Source organism: Glycine soja, chromosome 11, assembly GCF_004193775.1.
Source record: "Glycine soja cultivar W05 chromosome 11, ASM419377v2, whole genome shotgun sequence".
Classification (NCBI taxonomy): domain Eukaryota; kingdom Viridiplantae; phylum Streptophyta; class Magnoliopsida; order Fabales; family Fabaceae; genus Glycine; species Glycine soja.
Window position 1 is genome coordinate 51,925,059 of NC_041012.1, and position 22,410 is coordinate 51,947,468.

The 22,410-nt window shown below is 31.2% G+C and overlaps 2 protein-coding genes across 4 annotated transcripts; one reads left to right on the forward strand and one right to left on the reverse strand.

Moving 5' to 3' along the window:
- Window positions 1–7,276: 7,276 nt before the first annotated feature.
- On the forward strand, window positions 7,277–8,459 carry LOC114373410 (FBD-associated F-box protein At3g49020-like). The gene is made up of 3 exons (XM_028330873.1): window positions 7,277–7,657; window positions 7,725–8,261; window positions 8,354–8,459. The coding sequence occupies exons 1-2, from the start codon at window positions 7,475–7,477 to the stop codon at window positions 8,052–8,054; spliced, it is 513 nt and encodes a 170-aa protein (XP_028186674.1). The 5' UTR covers window positions 7,277–7,474; the 3' UTR covers window positions 8,055–8,261; window positions 8,354–8,459.
- An 8,808-nt stretch (window positions 8,460–17,267) lies between these two features.
- LOC114376306 (auxin-responsive protein IAA26-like) lies at window positions 17,268–21,378 on the reverse strand. 3 transcript variants are annotated; one of them, XM_028334373.1, is made up of 7 exons: window positions 20,851–21,372; window positions 20,608–20,749; window positions 19,859–20,460; window positions 18,772–19,064; window positions 18,258–18,405; window positions 17,763–17,827; window positions 17,268–17,682 (listed from the first exon to the last, which is right to left on the reverse strand). In XM_028334373.1, exons 3-7 carry the CDS (start codon window positions 20,344–20,346, stop codon window positions 17,636–17,638), a joined length of 1,041 nt encoding a protein of 346 aa, XP_028190174.1. In that variant the 5' UTR covers window positions 20,347–20,460; window positions 20,608–20,749; window positions 20,851–21,372; the 3' UTR covers window positions 17,268–17,635. The 3 variants fall into 3 exon arrangements, with proteins under 3 accessions (XP_028190174.1, XP_028190175.1, XP_028190173.1); XM_028334374.1 differs by having other exon boundaries at window positions 17,268–17,675; window positions 20,608–21,378; XM_028334372.1 differs by having other exon boundaries at window positions 19,859–20,457; window positions 20,608–21,373.
- Between the last annotated feature and the right edge of the window lie 1,032 nt (window positions 21,379–22,410).

Genomic DNA, 22,410 nt, shown 5'->3' on the forward strand with positions numbered 1-22,410 from the left:
GATACCTCGCTGGAAGTAAGGAAGCTGCTGGTTGTTAAGGTCTGCCTCTGCCATATTACACGTGATGCTCGTCTTTGTGCTGCTGCCATATTGAGAAAAGACAACGGTGAGAGTCAGAAGCACATGATAGTCATGGATGGCGGATTTTGAGTATAGAAGATCATTGCTTGGTGGAGGTGTATCTGAATAATACTCTAATGACGGTTCAGGATTTCATGCTGTCCTTCTTCTTGGTGACTCAAATCATATTTATAAATCAGAAGGATAAATTAATCAAATCTTTTTATAAATTAAAATCAATTTATATACTTTAATTTTCGAAAAAATTATAAATTAAATTTAACCTATGAAAAAATTCTATTCAAATGAGAACTTAGTTCTTAACATTGTGTTTTAGGTCACCCCAGTTTAATTAGTTGTTAACAAATTGCCATGTTCAATCCATAAAAATGATGCAGTATAATTTGTTTCGATAAAACACGCGTTAATCTTCTCTTATATGTAACCAAACACACTTTTTTAAGAGTAAATTCTTGGCTGTAAGCAAGTGTGAGCTAGAGTGGGAACTAAAGGAAATTTTTCCGTTAGATTCGAATCACGAGAAAGTGAAACAAGAAGTGGCTTCTCATCTAGAATTGGAAAGGGCACGAACCTATTGTTTGCTTTGTGGCAAGTTGCCTACAGTACACTTCATACCAATGAGATTACACATAAAGTTGAGTAGATGCTCTCCATTATGCTTTAAAAAAATAATAAAGTAAGAAAACTACAGTCAGTTTAAGGTAGAAAAGGTTCCAAACTCCAAAAAACACTTAGATACTGTACTTGAAATTGGAGGACGGGTAGAGATTTGAAACAAGAGCTCGTGAGAGGTGAAATCTTACCTTGTTTTACACTTTTACTACTTGACCAATTCTTTCAAGTTCACTGTGCTCTTTAATTTCTTATGAGCTGGACTTTACGACATATAACATGTATCTGAGACCAGTGAGTTTGTTGATTGGGATTTGGAGAATTGGTTAGAATCTGATCTGAGTAATCTAATAAAAAACTTGCTATCCGCAAGTTTCCTCTTGGATTTTTGTGTTTGTTTGCTTCCACTTGCTGGTTCTGTTGTGACTCTGCTCCACAACCGAAAAAAGGTAATATGGTGAGACCTCAAAGCAACCATGTAACACTACCTAATTTCTATGGGGTCTGTTTTGTTTATCATAAATAAATCTGTATAATTATTTTCTTTCCCTGAAAATGAAATGCATTATCCTTGTTGTGTTTTTTAAAGAAGTCAGAGTATCTCTTATCTAGATAGATAGAGACTAATCTCTTGAGATACTACACTATTTCTGGGATTGATCCATTTTAGAAAGAAAAAAATTATACACATATAAAGGTGACAAAATGGGTCTAGTCCAATGGATCTGCCAATCAATTTGGCGTGACTCATAGGCTCTTACACCTGCTCAAATCCATGAAATGCTTGCTCGAAAACTACATAGTCTATTTGGTCCAGAGTTTTTTTTTTTTTTCAAAAGTTCATGTAAAATTAGGAGGAGAAATATGGGATAGGGCAAACCAACAAATTTGTAACCTATTAGAAATTCAGGCCTGCCTAGTTCGTATTTCGTGCATTGGCATGCTAGGTTAGGTCAAATAGTCCATTTTGTCACCCATGTACACATAAGTCTAAGGATTGAAATCTAATTATATAGTTAAAGAACATGATTATCTACCATTTTATCAGCCATACTATAGCATGTTGTTCATTGCCCTATTTGATTAAAACATCAAATAGATATAATTCATTTTCATTGATTAGCAAACTAGAGTTTGTTTAGTTTTCTAATTTATTTAATTCTTTCTTTTTATAATTTGTGAACAAGAATAATAAAAATTTAGAGAAAAATTTTGTAATCATCAATGTAAAATATCAACTAAAACTAAAAAAAAATAATTCAAATTCCTCCAAGTGCTTTTTTTTTTTAAAGAAATTCCTCCAAATGCTTAAAAATATAAAAACCATGTTAATATGAATGTTAATTATTACTTACTAGAGAAAGCAATACCATGTCATTTCATAGGACAAAAAAGAATCTGATAAACCAACATAACCTCTCAGTACTTTTTCTTGAGGTATACTAGATGTCCCATTTCGGGCTTCAGATGCCATTAGGAATTAACCACTTCTGATGTATCCTCCTCAAGGCAATTGCAGAGATTGTGAGGTTGTTTTTGCTTAAAGTGGTCCACTATCGTTGAAAGTGAAAACTACCAATTATTGGTCTTTAAATTTTTTTTTTCCTCTGTTTTTTTTCCCACATCTTTTGTTTATCGTGGTTTCTGTTTAACATCCCATTATTTCAATAATGGTTATGCTCTTTCGTTTCTTGCAACATAGATGACCTATGATGGATACGTTTCTTAAAGATGGTGGTCTGGACATAAGTAGTTATGAATGGTAGTGGTTAGTACGACACGAATTGCGTTAAAGAAGACGAAGATGGTATGGACATAACAAAGTAGTGATGAGTGGTAGTGGTTAGTACGACAAAAATTGCATGGGAAACAACAATGAAATCATTTCCTTTTGGAAAACAAATAACACTGAAATAATTCACATCATCTTATATTTTGGCCTTTAATATATTTATAATTTCACAATGGAATAGTAGAAGTTAGATAGGTTTCAATAATTATGTTATTGAAATAATTGATGGTTTTAAAAACTTTATTATATTGCTGTGCATGTGGAAGTTAAAGCATATATGTGTTTGAAGATCACAGTTTAATCATTTGAAACCCGCTAAATTTAAAAAATCAGTACTCCATAATCCCCATGCGCGTGTGCCTGTTGTTTTGTTACATGTTCTTTTCATGCGTTCTGCTTTCAGTGCTTTCTAGTTTCTAAACAAAATTTTTCAAATACATATACAATATACGAGATTCCAAAGTACAAATTTCAAAAATTAAAGCAAGAAAATGCTAGTTTTCGTTTTTTTAAAAATAAAATCAGAAAATTTTTACGAATGTGAGATAGCATATTAAAATATAATAATTATAAAAGATAGAGTCGGTGGTGTATACATTTTCTTTTTCTTTTTTGGTAGTTAAATTCGTGTCATACTGGCAAAAGAATGCATAAAAAAGAATAGCCGCTTGACATAGTGATTATATTTTGACTTAGAAGGGCATCCCATTGGCCAATAGAATACTTATATATATACTGGCGAAGGTGCCCCAAACCAAATTGTTGCCGTCTCCTCGAGTACTGCGTTGTTTTTTATTTGTCCATAGAGAAATCAAACCCTAGTTGACGAGTTTCACAACCTTGACCCCACTTGTAGAAAATGGAAAAAATACAGATGGATCAATACATATAATAATTATAAGAAATGTAATAGTACTCCAATAGAATGTTCGTGAAATTAAAAAAAGGGACTCCCATGTGTGTGAACGTTTCATAATATCATAATTTCTTAACTTCTCCAATCATCATCGGTATATAAAAAGAACGTGAATAAATATAAACAACTGAATATTTTTGCGCAGTGTCCAGAGCATGATCGATCATGTTCTGTACCCTTTAAAGGATCTGGTCTTGAGTGTGCCTCCATAATAGTCTGAACTCTGATAGAGCACAACAAAAGATAAAAAAGTATATAATAAAAATAAAACCAAAAAAAATGAAAGGATTCCCACTCACACCTGTATGATTACATCTTTGGCTAAGAATGCAGGAAGGGTTGGGTCAAAGAACAAAAGTAACTAATGGGTGATCCATCATCATTATTCATATAATACAACTACAGCTACAATATATATATCATCACCCTTATTTTCCCAAACCCCATTAATTACTTGACTTTTTTCCCTCACTGATCTAAAAGCCTATTCTCAATATATATATATATCATGGCTTTAGAACCTGTTCTAGCTGAAACTATCCACCTCATAGGGTGGATCTAACTGCAGAGATGGCAGAACACAAGATGAGTTAAGGTGATGACTCCATGATTTCTCTTGTTCATACTGTCGTCTAGTCTACACATACGGCACACAGGCTCAAGCCAGGCAAGTTATTGATGAAGCCTATTATTTATACTTGATTAGTACCTATTTTTGTTCCACTTTTATGGAAATATCAAGGAACTAGATGTGGTTGTTGTTTCTTTCCTTAGCTAGGTAGTACTAGTATTATTTATCTTTAAAACATGTTACATAGAATACAACTAGAAGGATGTTAAAGTCTATGCTGAGTTCCCTTTTCAATAGGGTAGAGGCTAACTAGGTATTAATTAGGGATGGAATCAGATGTATAATTTTATTATTATTTTTTTTCTTTTCATGTTTTGCCCCTTTTCAGGGTGCATGATATGTTTGACCTTTTATGAATTTGGGTTTTATTTAATTTATCAGTCCCGGACTGTTAATTAATTCCGTAGAGATAAAGAACATATTTGTCTCTTTATTATGGAATCTTTGTTTATGTAATTATTGTTAAGGGATCTATGCAATACGCTAGCTCTTACATGTTTAACCAGTTTCTTGCTTATTTTGTCTTAAGATGTAAGGATTTGGGTCATGTGGGAGAGATTAATTGAAAATGTATCGGTTTCCTTAGAACCCTACTCTGTTGGTTGCGATAAGAATGATTTCATCCTGGGTGCCTTGTTTGTAATAACATGCATGCTTCGCGTTTTGGAACGCTTAAATTTCCACAAGGATGATGAGATCTTAATAACTTTAATTAGCATTTTCGCTAATAATGATCAGAATAATATATTATCTGTACGTAGCTCAAGGAATTACCTAGGTTTCCTTCATATTAAATTTTTTTTGCAATCAAATATTTCCTTTTATTGTACTAGTAATAGATCACTACTACCGCATAATGGATAAATGCTGTAAATTAAAAGGCTAGGAGCTGTGAAACCGTGAAAGTAAGTAAAGCCATTTTTGTGGCATAAAATGTCAACAAGCACGGGTGCAAAATTTCTACATAGCAGAATGTGAATTGGTCGGGGAGTAGAAAAATTCTACAATGCATTTAATGATCAAGCTCCATCCTTTGGCTATAAATAGCACATTCCTCTCATCATTTTTGCATTTCGTCTTAGGCATCTCATCGTGAGAGAGTAAAATACTTAGGAGGTTTTTAAGTTTATTTTTCTATTTTAAGAGAAAAAGTGTGTAATTATTTTCTCCTTATATTTATAGAGAAGTTGTAATTTTTTTCTATTTAATAAAAACATTTCTTTGGTCTTATTTGTAATTTTTTTCTTTTTCATTGAAAATTTTTCACGTTAAAATATTATGTCACACTACAATAAAAGTATTTTTTTTAGTAAGATATATTACTAATATTTATTTTTTTATGACATTTTATCAAATATTATATCATGTTTATTCTGTTAAAATATTTTTGATAACATTTTCACATACAAATAACAAAATTTTAATAAATGTTATCAATCTAGTATTTTATAACAATTTTACATATTAAAAGTAACATTTTAAAAATGTTACTAGCTAATTAATTATATTATAACATAAAGTTCTATCTATGCCTAAAAAAAGAATTCTCGCCAGTTCCAACCTATATTTCTTTTTTCTTTGTTATTATATTTGTTTTCCATCTCTTTCAATTTATCATCTTCTATGTATGCCTAAAAAAATATTTTAAATTAAATCAAGACTTAAGTAATACATGGTAATTTAAAAATATTATTTATATATTCAAATCAGGATATTTATTTATTATCAAATAATTATAATATTAGTTATATATTTAAAAATATTTATTTATCGTAAAATTTATATGATATATATAACATAAACATTTATCTTGTGTAATGATAGATTAAAATACCTTCAGAAAAAAAAGAAAAGGATATATTAAAATAATAGTAGTAATGATTTTAAATCTTTGAAAAATGAAATTATAACTTTTGATTATCCCGTATGTCATATTATTTAATAGATAAAAAATTAAATTATAATTTTTAATTGTTTTTTAGGAGAATTATAATTTTTAATTAAAATTTAATAATTAGAATTATACTAAAATGCGTAAATATATGTAATAAAATATAAAAATATTAAATTTTAATAATTATCTTTAATTAGTTATAAAAAACTATACTCTTTATTCACTTTAGATAAAATATATTTTATTTATTTTAAAATTAAATAATTAATTTTAATTTATTAACTTGAATTAAATATGTAAAATTAAGTTTTAAAAAATCCAACACCTCACAACTTTAAAGACGAAAGTAATAGTTTACTCGCTAATAATACTACAATTGGCACCACGGTTAGTTATCTCTTAAAAATCGGATATATTTTACAATTGCAAGATATCAGTGTAATTTAAATTATTTTTAAGAAATGGAACATGATAACAAATAAATATAAATACCAATTATTATATTATAATATGGGATTAAATAAACATATTCATATAATATAGGATTAAACTTTTTTAACAAAAAAAATATCGCATCATCAATGTTACATAAGTGTCCATAATATTCCATGTGTTTACTTTTTCTATAATTATAGTAATTAATCATTAGTACTATAATTTATATTATATTATAGACTTGAGTATATTTTTCTTATTTGAGATATACTGATTTTTTAGATGGCTACTTATTTAATATTTTTTTATTTTTCTACGTAACGTTTTTAATTTTTTTACTTTGATCCTTATCATTAATATGAGACCCGTAAATCATCACATAACAAATGTCACATCATTACTTTCACATTATCTCCTTTAATTTTTATATATTTAATAATTTTTTTAAAAACACGTTAATAGTGAAGTACATTTTAAAAAATACTAAAAAAATATTTACTGAATAATAAAATAAGTTTTTCAGTTAGTAAAAAAAATTAAAAATTAACTTGTTGAAAATAATCTTAACCTAATTGAAAATATATTTAATGAGATTTTTTTTTCTGGCTAAAGGTTGAGTTTAAATAAAAATAGATAATATCCTCTAATATATTTGATTTGATTTAGGGTTACCGAAATTTAAATTTGAAATGAAAAAAATCATTTGATTTGGTAACAAATAAAACTAAAAGTATAAAACAAATATTTCTATTATTTTGAATTTTATTTCTTATGATTAGGTAAAAGAAATGCTTAAAAAATTATCTTTTAAATTTAAATCTGATTTTTTATATTAGATAACAAAAAGTAAAAAAGATTTTTTTTTTCTTTGATCTGAATTTGATTTCTTCCTGATGAGATAAAGTGTCTATTTTTGTTTCGACAAGAATTTAATTTCTTAAGATTGCAGAAAAAGAAAAGATAAAAAAAAAAAAAACTATCTTCCGGTTATTGATTTAAAATTAAAAATAACAAATGTATTTTCTTTATATGTGCCTAGAAGATGAGTTAATGGCGCATCAGACTTATAAAATCCTTTGGCATGTGGTAACATAAAGTTTTGAATTTGGCGTGATGGCTGATAGGTTTAGCAGCTTAACAGAGTCTGTTCTCTGTTATATCCTCTCTTTTCTCTCTACCAAAGATGCTGTAGCAACCTCTGTTCTCTCCAAGCGGTGGAAACCTCTCTGGCGTTCAGTTCCCGCTTTCGACTTCGACTGTGACTGTAAGTATGATTTTACCTTGCCAGCCGCAGCGGAGAAATGAATCATAACTTTCTTGATTCGATGAATGCATTTGTCCGCTCGCGTGATCCCGTTCAATCTTTCTGAAGATTCCGCCTACAAATGTCTTCCAATTGGATTCCTTGAGTCTGAAAGCTTTTTCCTCTGCTGATCTTCCCTTGCTTAAAATCCTGCATTTGCCTCATGTTTTTTTTTCTCAGAATATAAACTTCTTTGGGGAGCTTCTTTCTGGGTGTCCTAATCTTGAGGACATGGAACTAAAATATTTAGGTTCTACAAGCAATGCAATTGAAGCAAAGTTTAAAAAATTGCCCAAACTAGTCCGTGCTGTTATGAATAAAGATCAAATTCCATTGGAAGTTGTTCACAATGTTCAGTTCCTGCGCATTAACTGGGTACTAAATAATTGATTTGTTATGAATAAAGATCATATTTTTGTTGTTGGGATGTACCTCTTACAGATGGACTAGAGAGTGAAAATTAATGAGGACTTGATTCCCGAATTTCACAATTTAACTCGCATTGAATTCAGCTATTCGGAACATAATAGGAACTGGATGGAGGTGTTGAAAGTGCTTAAGCATTGTCCCAATCTCCAACATCTTGTCATCGATCAGGTTTGTTGAGTTTAAAGCCTTTAAGGGTGATTCCTTTTGTATGTTTACTAATTTTACGTCATATGTATTGTTAACAACGTTTACTATGATAGGGGAGGGTGGCAATTCTCACTGTGTTCCTAAATGCATCTCATCGCATCTTAGAACATGTTGTGTTTATAAGTATGGTGGCTACGAAACAGAATTTGAATTTGAAAGATATATCGTGCAGAATGCAAGACTACTACAAGACATGACAATATGCAGTTACAGAGGCAGAAGTCGACGGAAAAAGCTTGAAATGATAAAAAAAATATCCTTGTGCACAAAGTTATCTTCAACTTGTAAACTTTCATTTAATTGATGAAAAGAATTTGATTGGTTAATAAGTATATTTTTTTCTTTGATTTTCTCTCTAGAATGCGTGTTATTTCTCTCATCTTACATTATATATATATATATATATATATATATATATATATATAATTTTTATTGTCCTGATAGGCTGGTTTCTCTTCTGTTTCCTACTCTCTTTATAGGACTAAGGTAATTCGCGCTAAACGCGCCTTTAAGCTTTTTCGTGGGCTTTCTTCTCACTAAGCCTGAGTTAGTTTTTGTGCTTAACGAGGGTACATGCTAAGCGGGCTATTCAATTGTTCTAATTTTTCTTCAAGATTTTTTCTTCCAATTTTTGTATCAATTCTCCTCCAAAACACTTGAAATCTTCTTCTTTTCAATCCCTAATAAAAAATTAAAAAGATATTAATTTCTTTATTATTTCATTAAAAACAACAATAAAATAAAAAAATTACAATCATTCTTAGTCAAAATTAACTATTAAATTTACTCAAATTTCATAGTTATCAACGTGCTCCTAAAGTAATTTGTTGATCATCATGAATTTCAATGGAGTAACAGTTGATGGAGAGAAATTGATAAAGCCCAAATCCATAACCTGAAAACAAAATAAATTATAACTAAATGGAGAATGACAAAGATTTTAAGAAATATTAAGTAAAGTACCAAATTAGTCTCTCACTTTTGGAGACATTGTTAATTTGGTCCCTGAAATTTAAAAAATGTTAAAATGATCCTCGACTTTACATTCCTTTTATCACGTTAGTCCCTGCCGTTAGTAGTACCGTTAGTAAATGTGTGATGTGCCACCTGGACGCACACATGGAACTTTCACATCAGTTTCTTCTACTTGCCACGTAAGGAGAAACTAAATTGACATTAAAGGGACTAAAATAACATAATTTAGGTGATCATTTTTTTCCCCAAAATGTTAAAACTTTAACGGCTACTTTAACATTCACGCTTTCATTCCATTTTTCCTCCTACTCATACTCTCATCCAATTCTTATTCTTCTCTTATTCATCATTCTCCATCTTTGTAGTTCTTCTTCTATTATTTTGTGGTCTACCATATCTGTTAATTCAAGCACAAGGGGGAATGTCACGTCAAATCGTCTCTGCTATTGTCGTAGAAGAGCTACCATTCGAACAGCAAGGACGACAAGAAATAATGGGAGACTATTTTATGTTTGTCCATTACCACAAGTAAGTAATGTTAATGGTGTTTTTTGTATTCTAATTTTTGTGCAAGATTGAACATAGGTATTTTGTATTGTGCAGCAAGATGCAGATCGATGTAATTTCTTTTTGTGGGTTGATGAAGACATTGATGTTGGTGCAACTGAAATAGGTAGAATAGAACCAATACCAGACTTTGGTCTAAAGTTGAGACTGGAGATTCTACAAAGAGAAGTTAGAGTTTTAACATTTTGGGGGAAAAGATGATCACCTAAATTATGTCATTTTAGTCCCTTTAATGTTAATTTAATCTCTCCTTACGTGGCAAGTAGAAGAAATTGATGTGGAAGTTCCACGTATGCGTTCACGTGCCACATCATACATTTATTAACAGTGTTAAGAGACTACTAACGGCAGAAACTAATGTGACAAACGGAATGTAAAGTCGATGATCATTTTGACATTTTTTAAATTTCAGAAATCAAATTGACAACGCCTCCAAAAGTAAAGGACTAATTTGATACTTTACTCAAGAAATATTAGAGAAAGGAAATAGTGATTAAAATTTTTCCATTTTAATAAGCTATAATTTTATAGGTATAGAAATACATTCATACAAGTGGCACAAACTAATCAAAATTCAGCAGTGGCAGTGGGGATTCAATAGTCGGAATGACCTTTTATTTAATTCATTCATTTGACCCCTTACTTAAATAAGCTTTGATTCATATAGGTATAGAAATACATTCATATAAGTGGCACAAACTAATCAAAATTCAGCAGTGGCCAGTGGGGATTCAATAGTCGGAATGACCTTTTATTTAATTCATTCATTTGACCCCTTACTTAAATAAGCTTTGATTCATCCGAAATGATTTAACGTGAACAAGTAGGTGTGTCAATGCAAACTTAGAGAAATCTTAAAAGAGATAAGGGACGAGACTCTTGAGAGAGAAATTGGAAAAGACGAAGGCAGGTGGGAGAAGTAGAACAATAAGAACATGAATTGTAATGAAAAATGACAAGAGGAACGTACCTTTTTTTAAGATAAAAGCATGACTAAGTGATAAAACACAAATACTACCTTAGTTCAATCCTTAATAGTTGAATCCTTAATAGAAATAATTTTTTATCAAATTTTATTTATTTTTTAATTAAATTTTGAATTAATCAGAACCGACGGATTAAGAGAAAAAAAAAACTAGCATGTATTAAAGTTTAAGTAAAAGCAAACACATATCAGTATAAGAAAAAGCCATCTTGGCTAATCTATCAGCTACTAAATTGCTAGTTCTCCTATTGTGAGACAAAAAGTAAAGAGCAGAACCACCTAAGAGGGCTCTACAATCCTGTAAAATACCCGAGAGGTAAAAAAGATGAGGGCCATTTTGATTACACCATTCCAAAAAAAGGTCTTGACAATCAGTTTCAAAAGAAACATTTCTGAGCCACTTGAATACTCCATCTAAAGGCCATCCCTTCAGCTATTTTTGGTTGGAAACACTGGGCTATTTTTGTTTTGGCCGCAGGAAATGATTGGAGGCAGTCAATGTGTTATCAGATCCCAGCAATGTCAAATTTAGGATTTGTGCTAAATTTCCTGTTATAAATATGCTTGAGTAAAAGCTATTAATTATTTTTCTTTATGGAATCGGTTTATGTTATATGTGTGAAATTTCTTCTTTCCTATCTAAATGTTTGGCTAAAAACATTGTAATGTTTCTCATTTATGAAACTTACGACCATATTAGATTATTGTTAGGCTTTCCAATGTTTTCTCGTAAGATTTTCTTATACATCAAGTTATCATCCTTTGCTGTGAATGATTTTTTTATTGGTAAAAATTAAACATGATAATTTATGACACTCACACATCATATCCAACCAACTAAATTATTTAATTGTCAGAAATGATTGTATGCACATTTTATAAACGCCATATTATAAGTTCTTAGGCGTCCCATTAATTACGCAGCAAGGACTTTACCACATATCCCCCTTAATTTGAAGTTGTACAACTTTAATTTTTCAGATTGTAATTATACCACATGTCCATTTTTTTGAATTTAAAAAATGTACCATTTTTTCAATTAAAACTGTAAATTTAAAATTCCACAAATTTATAAATTAAATATGTTCATATTTTTAAATTTTAAAAATCTCCCTTCATTTTGATTACACCATTTTAAAAATCTTTCAGTTTGTTACTTGATTCGTTTTTTAAGTTTTTTAAACTTTTTTTTTAAAATATTTGTCTCCCTTTAAAAAATAAAGGAAGTTTAGTCTTAATTGTTTCAATTTATTTCGGAAAAGATTTCATCATGACAGAGTTGACCTAACTAAAAATACTCAAATGAGGTGTAAAGTTTAATTTGTCTTCCTAGGTCAAAGAGAATTATTTATCATCGATAGTTGACCGATCTCATTCATGTATTCCTGAGTTTTGAGTTGGTGCATCTATGATATATTAATATGTTAAATCATATTCTCTTACCTCGAATTGTGATTGAGTCTAAATTAACTGAATTTTTATAATTCAAGTTATCTTATTAGAATATCCCCTTTAATTCCATAATATTTGTCTCATATTGGATTAGTATCACACTATAAGATATGGCTCAAATTATAGTGATGATTATGTTGGTCCCCCATTAATGGAATATCACATGTAATCCAATCTAGTTATCTACATGCAATTTTATTTTATTTTAAAAAAAAAGTAAGAAAGATAACTAATTTCTTTTGATGAATGAGAATAAAAAGGAACAAGAAAAACTAACTAGGTCTAACAACAAAGATGCCTAGGGCATGAGAAAGAATGTTAGAGTGAGACTACTTCTTTTTACTTATTGTTTCCATCTACTGAAATTTTAAACTACCCATATTGTTAATTTTAAAAATATACCAATTTGTTAATTTAAGTTGTTCATTTTTTTAAAAATTTTAGAAAACTACCAATTTATTAATTATATATGTTCATTTTTTAAAATTCTTATAATTACAATTTCCCATTTTTTGTTTTCAACTTATTTAATTTTTTTTTCATTTTATAAACAACTTTTTTTAATTATTTGTCTCCGTTAAAAAATGGAGGGAAATCAGTTTTAATTATTTGTCTTCGTTTTAAAAAAAAATCGAGTAACAAAATAATTAATTTTTCTCTAAAAAAACAAATAATTAAGTTCAGTTTCACTTCTTTTTACTTACTGTTTACTGAAATTTAAACTGTCCATATTAATTGTTTTCATTCCCTTGCAATTTATACGACTCTACTTAAAATCTAGGTATATTTAACAATATTTGGGTCTCTGCAACTCCAACTCTGTAGCACTTTATTTGTTCAATGTCAGGGAAAATTAAAAAATAAATTTGATTCATAAATGATCATTTGTGGCTTTTTTATATTTGAATGGGATCAAAAGAATAAAAAAAAAGAAGATAAAAGCACATAAGAATTGGAAAATAGACTATGAAATAAATTTCATGTCTATAAATAATAATAAAAAATACTTTAAAAATAAAAAATATCATTGATGTAAATTAAACATGATAAAATAAAGAGAGAGAAAACAAATGATACAAAAGAAAGTGATATATATATTTGTAAAAAGTTAAAATATAATTTCCATCCCCTATCTTTTATATATGTGATTTTAGTCTCTTTATTTTTAAATTGAGACATTTTGCCCTTCATTTTTTAAAAAAAAACATAATTTTAATCTCCTATTTTTAAATTGAAACATTTCGTTCACTTGATCAATTTTTTTATTTTATAAATTGAAGTTTAAAATTTGTCACAAATATTAAAGTTATGGATTTAAAAAAAAAAGAGGGACAAAATGTCTTAATTAAAAACTGAAAAACTAAAATAGTGAATTTTTTAAAAATGAAAATATGAGGATAAAAATTATATTTTAATCTTATAAAAATTATTGTTAAAAATTATGATAAATAGCATAGGTGGAAAAAATTTATACTTGTACTTTTAATTTTTCAGGTTGAAGACATTATCATACATTATTGTTTTACATCCGAGTGTTTTAAGAAATATTGATAGACTTGTATTTAGAAAAAAATACATTAAATTAAAATTATGCACATCAACTAAGAATAAAATAAATTTATAACATATCTAAATTAACATGATAGAAATGCACATACACAATTTTATTTTTGCTAGTAACTGTAAAGATTTGTTTTTATAACGGGGAAAATAGGATTAAAGAACCCATGAAACAGGTGAACTTACATCCCCTGGGATAACATCAACAAAGGTAAAGAAAGAATCTGTTTCATGGCCCAAGTTGGCAAAAAAAACTGCACAAGTATTTGCTTCTCTATGAACATGTATCACCGAGGCTCTCCAATATGGACTATTCAACATTGCAACTAGCTCCCGGATCATAGGTTTCAAGTTTTGAGATCTTATCACCCCAATCTGGATCATATGAACAACAACCATAGAATCATTTGGAACATAAGGCTCAGGCCACCTTACCAAAAAGAAGCTTTTTTCAAACCCCAAAGAGAATTACACATACCTATATATATTCCATAAGTGTCTCTGCATCCACATTCACCTTGAAGACAGATGGAGGAGGAGGGGTCCAAGAAATGATGTTTGTCCATAACTCTATTTTATGGTTTAGGAGTCTTAGATAGGGATGTTTGTCCCTTGTTCTGTTGAAAGAGAATCCGAAAGAACCATACACGATCTCTGAGCCTCCTTGACTCCTTGGTCCCTCGAATCCCAGCAACAAAACGATTAATTATTCTTCTAAGTTATTTCTTTCCAAGCCTCTTTACAAAACAACCCTCCTTAAGCCTGGTTCAGATATTTATTATTTTTCTGCTATTGAACATTATTTATTCTACTGTTTATTTAATTTATTGAGTATTTCAGCTTTACGATTTACCATTCTAGGCACAGACAATTATAAATGTTAAATGTTGTACTATTATCTGACTTACGGATAACCCTTACTGTATTGTTTTTTAGGCAATCAATGAAATCGATTAAAATTATTAGTATTTTTTTAGTAAGATATACAGGGCATGCCATGCATTTTCTCTCTGCTTTGACAGGCCAAAAAAACAAGCAATGCAGTTGCTTGAAGTAACTTCACAAAACTAGCCCCATCAGTTTTATTTCAACTTATTTAATAGTTTATTACTTCTTTTTTATGATGTTCAAACCCACAATTATCCAAATTTAATTTTAAATTCTGTAGTCACCTATCTGAACCATTCAAGAATCTGAAGCCCTTCAAGTATTGCATTCCCACCATCACAGTCACCTTCTGAAGTTCCTGATAGTATTGCACTTCCACCTTACAAGGCATCTTCTAGAATTCCCGGAAGTATTGCACTATCACCTTCCAAATCATTTCCCCAAATGAAATGGATTTACAGCTCTATGGACTCTCCAATATCACCCCATAAGCATCACCATTCCAGAATTAAAAAAAAAAATCCAGAAGAAAGTCCAGCGACCCTAATGAATTCTCATTATAATGACATTAAACTTTTGTAACTCCCGCCCTCTGCCAATATTATTTGTTCTGTCTTAATTCTTCATTTTAGAGAATTTCCACAAAGGTAAGTTCATGCTAAGCCTAACAAATTTCGAGAAATTTAGCAGAGACATATATGTAATGGAAAAGGCCTTATTATTTTTTTTTTTTTGTCATCACTCTGCTTAGGGGCATGATGCCCCTTTCTGCTACCTTCTTGAGAGGACATGCAAATTCATTTGTCACCTAAAAATGTATAAACGTTTTTATTATTCCATTGTTGTTTTGCTCTATAATACATGCTTGAATTTTAGCATGTTATATATGACAATGTCCCACAGAGTTGCACTTTTTCTTTTCATGTATGCGTACATGTTCCTTACATCACCTTTCTCCTCGAGTAATTTTATGTTGGTTTGGTTTTACTAAAAGTAAAAAAAAAAAAAGTTCGAGGAAAAGATAAAAATAATTGAACAAAAAAACAATAGTAGGCATTAGTTAAAGCACCGGTCCGTGTAATAATGAGTTTGTGTTGCTCTTTCTTTTTTAAATGGGTACCGTGAATTCAATGCAAATTTAAATAATTAGATACTTTACATGACATGTTAAAACATTTTACTCTGTCATTTTCTACATTACTATATAAAATTGTCATAAAAATATAAATATTTAGGTTTTCTGCAAATAAAAACTCCACTTTACCTTCTCTTTTCATTCAAAATGATTCTTTTATGAAATTTATATTTTAATGCAAATAAAAACTTCACTTTATTATTTTTTAAATAACTGACATTTTAATCAAATTGAGTCTCTTAATTACAATATATAATTGCTAATTAAATATAATTTATTATTATTGGCTGCATTAAAATTACATTGTTTCTATGGATCCATATATACCACACTATCGCAGCCCATACCACCCACCAGGCACACATTGTTACTAATTTTGTTGTATTTTTAAAAAAAAATTAATAATCCTAATTGAATACCTCAAAATCTTATTTTTATCATTTAATAGTTTTGATTGAATATCTTTAAATATCTCAAGATTTTATTTTATATAAAAAAAAACTTTTAAAATCCTTTATCATGTTAATCCAATATACCCCCTAATTTCTCGGATATGATGCATTAAGCGTAGTTACCATCAATTAATTCACAGTATCTAACAATATTTTGTCTCCTTTACGAATATGTTTTTTTTTTATTTCAGTTATTTATTTTTATAATTTAACAATATTGCTTTCAAAATATTTCTAATCTCTTCAAGTGTTATGAATCCGTGCGACGTGAGGGTCAATTTCCGTGTTTTGGCAAGCATCCAAGTTAGGCACCTCCCAATGACAAGGACCATGAATTCCTTCCCTAAAATCGCTTTCTATTAACCCATTTATACTATAGCCATACTCATAGATACAATGCTCCTTGACTCTCCCTTTATGGTATTATTTCTATCTCCTAGTATTGCTCGCGCCTCTTTGATTAATCCATGCAAGATACCTATCCCAATAGTGTTCACACATCCCACAACTATAATATTCTAAACCTGACATATCCACGTACCAATCCAATATCATGGAATGGAAGACCACACTCTCACTTTTAGCAACTTATTGGATTAAATTAAACCCTCCCTTTGTATTTAAAATTAATCAAGAAAACAAAATTCAGGCCAGGGGATGAGGAACAAGAAATAGGGTTTCTTTTCAAAAAGGTTAATTTTAAAATTTTAATAATTTTCAAAAAAACGGGGGTGCCAACCTAAAAGATGATAATAAGGACCAATTGTTCAAAATATGCTTATCAGAGTTGCCTAAAGACTCTGAATTGCATCAGACCATGAAATTGGTTTATAAAATTTCAGTATTATTAAAACAAGTTAAAACTACGAGGACCACGACATATGTGGGCAAGGAGAAGCAAATCTTGTTAAAAAGAAGTTTAATTAAAATCAATAGATTTTGGGAGAAAAATATTCCAGCAAATAAAACCATATTTTTACAGGTCCCAAATTTAACTCTTTGCCATGACGAAGTGAAAATTATTAAGACCCTGAAAAACCGCACCTACAAAAGGGACTTCAAAATACAAACCAAAACAAGTTAACGGTTACTCAACAGTAAATCATAAGTACACACATCCGTGAAGTTTCCCTTCCCTATTTATACAACCCATAAACATTTCAAATCTTCATTAAAAAAAAGACACATTCATCACATTACTTAGTTGTAATGTACGCAACTAGCTTCATTCCATGATCTTTTCATCAGACAAAAGAACCAAAACTTCAAATTAGATGAGTCTTCGAGTTTCAGCAGGTGAACAAAAACCTCAAACCGCTGTTCATTTCATTGCTGAGTCAAGTGGTATCTTGTCCTGCTTACTGCCAACTAAAAACAATAGCATTTCTTCAATTTTTCAATCACAACTTAAAACTTTAGGGAAAAGGAGAAACAAGATTCCAACTCACGGGTAAAAGCAGAAAGCTCAGAACTCTTCAACACTCGTAGCCTCTTCACTGTTGATACAAACATGCTGCCAAGCATATGTAGACATTAAAAAACCATATAATATAACTATCTTTGCTGCCAATCATAGTTTTCTACATCATTAAAAAAAATGCCAAAGGGAAAAGCCAATTGCGCGAGTTATTTTATAGTTTATTTGTATTTCTGAGAGGGGACAGTCCTATACAGGTGTTATCATGTGAAAGAACAGACATACCATGGCATGTACTGCTTCAGATTTATTCACAACAATTGGCACAAAAAAAAAGTTGTTTCATATAAATATATAGTAATTGTTAAGCACAAGGAATCTAACTAAATATTCATTGCAGTTTTGAGATCAAAATGTTAATTCGGCATTGGTCCTCACATCAAGTGGTGAGGTACAATATATAATATAATAGTATTGAATAAAATAAAATAATAGTGCATAAAATTGATACTGGTAAGATGCTTACTGCCATGGCACATCCCCAACAAGCATCCTGTCTCCTTCATTATCCTCATAAACAAGAGTAAACTCTCCACTTCCATCCAATAACCCCGTAATTGCTTTCTCTTCCTCCTGCTTGTTGTGAACCCCACCAGCAGAGGAATCTCTTTGAGCTGAACAGCAGTGAGAAAATGACAAAATCAGATAACTTCACCAAGTTTCCTTCTTGACAATCAGGAAGATAACTAAAGCGTGGAAAAACAAAATGGTCTAAAGGGCCAAATACAAATTGAATTTAAAAACATGGTTGGTGAAAAAGATTGACCGTAAGCATTAAATGTTGAATTAATGTTGGCCAACCCCCTAGTACATCATAGCTAGTCATATTTTTTTTTAAAAAAAGCTTATTTTAAGTTTTTGCTTACTAGTTGGGTAGCTATCAATCAAGAGTAGTAAACAAAAAAATGTCCACACAAGGATGATTTATATCAACTACAAGAGAATAAACAATCCCAGAATTTGAGTGTCACAAAAATTACCAGCAAGAAGACCTCTGAATAGCTCGTCCACAGCAGAAGAGAGGTTTTCATAGCTGTCGTAAGCATTGAGGTCCACTTTTCTCCCTATTGGAACACCATCCATGTTGATCTTGACAAACAAACCTTTATTATTAGCATAGTTGTCAACAGGTTTTTTACCAGCAACCTTGTTGTGCTGCTGCTCAGCCTGAGACTCAGGAGGTGGTGGTGGCTTAGAAGCACTGCTGCTGCTTGAAAGGTTCTTCCTGAATGAACGAATTGGGGGCCACCCCACCACTGGAGCAGGAGCAGTTCTGTTTGTTTGTTTGTTAATGGGTCCACAAGGAAAAATGGTAAGTGATGCATGAAAGTGTACAGTGAAACTGGTAAGAACCAGGCTAAAAGTTAAAAAAAAAACAAAAGACGAGGTGGGGCCAAAGTCTAAAGAGCTCACACTAGTTACCACACTAGCACAATCCTGCCATCACTCATCAAGTTTACATATTTAGTACTATTACTTATACATATCTTCTTTTTTTAAAATCCAAATCAACAAGAAAAAAAAAAAAAAAAAACAGGCTTTCGCCACGAGGGACCAAAAAGAAATTAAAAACGGAGAGACAAAGTGAGAGGGAAATAGAGACAGAGTCAGATATTCACATGCCAATGTCAAACCTCAAGGAAGATAACGAAGGCACATAATAAGTGACAGATAGCATCGAAAAACCGATGAGGACTTATCTGAGAGAACATGGCAAAGAAGTATAACAGAACAAAAACAGCCAGTACAGGGTACAGGGAGATCAAAGCTTAAAAATTGTCCCTTCCCTTGTATTTTCTCTCTGTGGTTGAGAGCATAACCATACAAGTGATAGTAATTAATAATGGAAAACTCCAGTTATTTTTTCTTTCACTCAAAAGTGCAACAAGGGTTTTGTGAAACACTAGATCTATGATATACGGTGACAAGTAGAAAGAAGGGGGCCAGAGATTAGTTTGCATGGACCACAAACACGAGAAAATAAAAATGAAACGTGACTCTGGGAATGAATATCCTCTGTCGAAAAGTAACAAAAAATGGATACAAGAAAGAAAAAAGGTGGAGTACCTTTTCTGAGAGGTGTTAGGCTGGGACACAGCTGTATTTGCAGAAGAGGGAGAGAACACTTTGCCATCACCACCATTCTGCTGCAACTCTACCACCACCTTAGGGCAAGAAGCATCTTTTCCCATCATCACAGGTTGGGTTGATGATGGGAACTGAAGAAATGATGAAGAAGAGGCTTTTTTGTTGTTACCCTGGCCATGGTGGTGGTAGTTTGGCCATGGATGAGAGGCCTTGCTTTGGAACGCATTACTGTTAATGTTAGGAGAGAAGCAACCAAGAGAGAGAAGAGATTGATCTTCTCTTTCTGTGTTGTTGTTCTTCATTTTACCACCCAGAGACCAGTCTTCACCAGGTGGACCAAGCCTGAGTTCGAGTTTTCTTTCTTCTGAGGACTTTCCTTCGTTTCTCTTGTTCATCTGCCACTCTCTCTCGTTTGAGATCAAATCTAACAGCTGAGGAGATGCCTCGTCTCTTGACCTTTCATTCATCTTTTGTTCACACCACACTCAAAAGGAAGATTCCTCCTAGCTCAAATATCACTCACCAAATATATATATATATATATATGCAAGAAACAGAAACAAACTCTAGAACCCCCACCGCTTCATGCAACAACAACAAAAAAACACACAATAGTTAGTAGTTAGTTGACAAAAGGTTGAAAACATGTGTCGTTTAAAAAAAACATAACATATGAAAAATGGACATAAAATGATATAGGCTTGGGGTTAGAGAAGTGGGAATCTTACAGTTACAGGTCTAGTCGCAGCTTAAATCCGCAAAATACCACATCTTGTAATTGTGAGAAACAAGGGCTTCTTTGCGACAAGTGTGAGAGTCCGAGCGAACAGCCAGAATGGAAAACTTAAAAGGTTTTTAAGGTTTTGGGCACTGCAAAACGTTGGTAGCAGAAGGAGGAACGCGCAAGTATTATCACAGCTCAACGTAAACCCCACCAAGAGAGAAAGGAAGGAAGGAAGAGAAATACACACCCGAAAAGCAAGGCAAAGCAAAGGTGGAGGGAGCTATAATAGCATGGGATTGTAATCTTAGCTTTGCTTTAAGTCTTTTATTTGCACGCTTAGTGGGTTCTCCTGCTCTCTTTCTCTTTCTCTCTGTCTTTCCTCTTTTAAAGGAGAGAGGAAAAAAAAAAAAAAAAAGAGAGACAGAGTGGTGATAAAAACCAGAGAGATTCCCCTTGGCCAAACCAACCAACCCAAGAACACAAAACAGGAACGGAATTAGAGCACAATGCACGCAACCTCAAGTCTCATAAAAATAAGGTTGTTTAGCACAGGAAGTAAAGCATGCTGTGCCTTGTGCTTGTGTTGTGCTGAGTGCTGACCTCCCCTAAAGATACTCGCACTATCCCCCTACGGCTATACCCTTATACTAGCTCCTATTCCTTTATGTACCTTATTAGCACACATCCCCAAACACTCCCTTCCCTTTATTAATCCTGTGCTAGAAAATGACTTGCAATGTAGTGGATTTAATTTCTCCCTAATCATCATACTCACCCAATTTGATCATTTAGCACCTTTTTTTATTTTCCTTCTGGATTCTGTCAAGGCGAATTAGTTTACTTAAGCACTTGAAAGTCCAAGAGAGGGACACTGGCACGCCCAAAGTCCATGCTGGCATGAAGGGACAAAGTTTTACTACCCTTTTTAGTAATGATGGTAATGTTAGCCAATGTTAATTTTTAGAACATAATTGGTTGGTTAAAGATTTTCATTGGGTTGGATAAGATTAGTGAGATAAAAATTACTTAGAAAACATAATTAGAGGGTAAACTAAAATTAAAATTTGAAAGGGGTGGGTGCTTTTGAGATGTCAGGAAATTGATGGATGGGATAGCAAAGGTTGCTTTTTTTGTTTTTATTTTGGAGGGAGAGGATTTGCATGATCCATATTTGCAGGGCTTCTGCAATAAAAACATGCAGATCCCATGATCTTGTCTCCTCTGTTCTATTCTGCACTCTCCCTCTCTCTTTCTCTCTCCGTCCACATATCCCCATATGATGATAATTTGAGAATTGTGTGAATCAATGGGATTCCCAGTGCTGCTATTCGATCGTGTGTGCTACGCATCACGCTCTCCCTACCGTTCGATTTCAGTCTATTAGCGTTGGGATTTGTTTTGTGTATTCTAAATCTGACAAAAAGTTAAGTTTGTGTTTTTTATTTATTTTTTATTTTTCATAGTAAAAAAATGAAAAATAAAAAGAAACAGAGAAAACTCTGTCTGAAGTCTGCACCTCAAAGTAGAACTACTTTTGTTGCTTTTCCTTTATGTTTAATTATAAAGGAATTATTTAGGTTTTGTTTGATTTTCAATTTGTCAGAATTATTTTTTGAAAAAATGTGTTTGAATATGATACTAAATTCAGTCTAAAAAATATTTTTATTGTGAAGAAGAATATTATTATTTTATTATATTAGTAAAGTTTATCTTTGAAATGTTAAAAAAAGACATTCTATTTATTTGTATAAACAAAACAAACCTCTCTATCAAAAAACAAATAAATATAGATGAATTGTTTTCTACT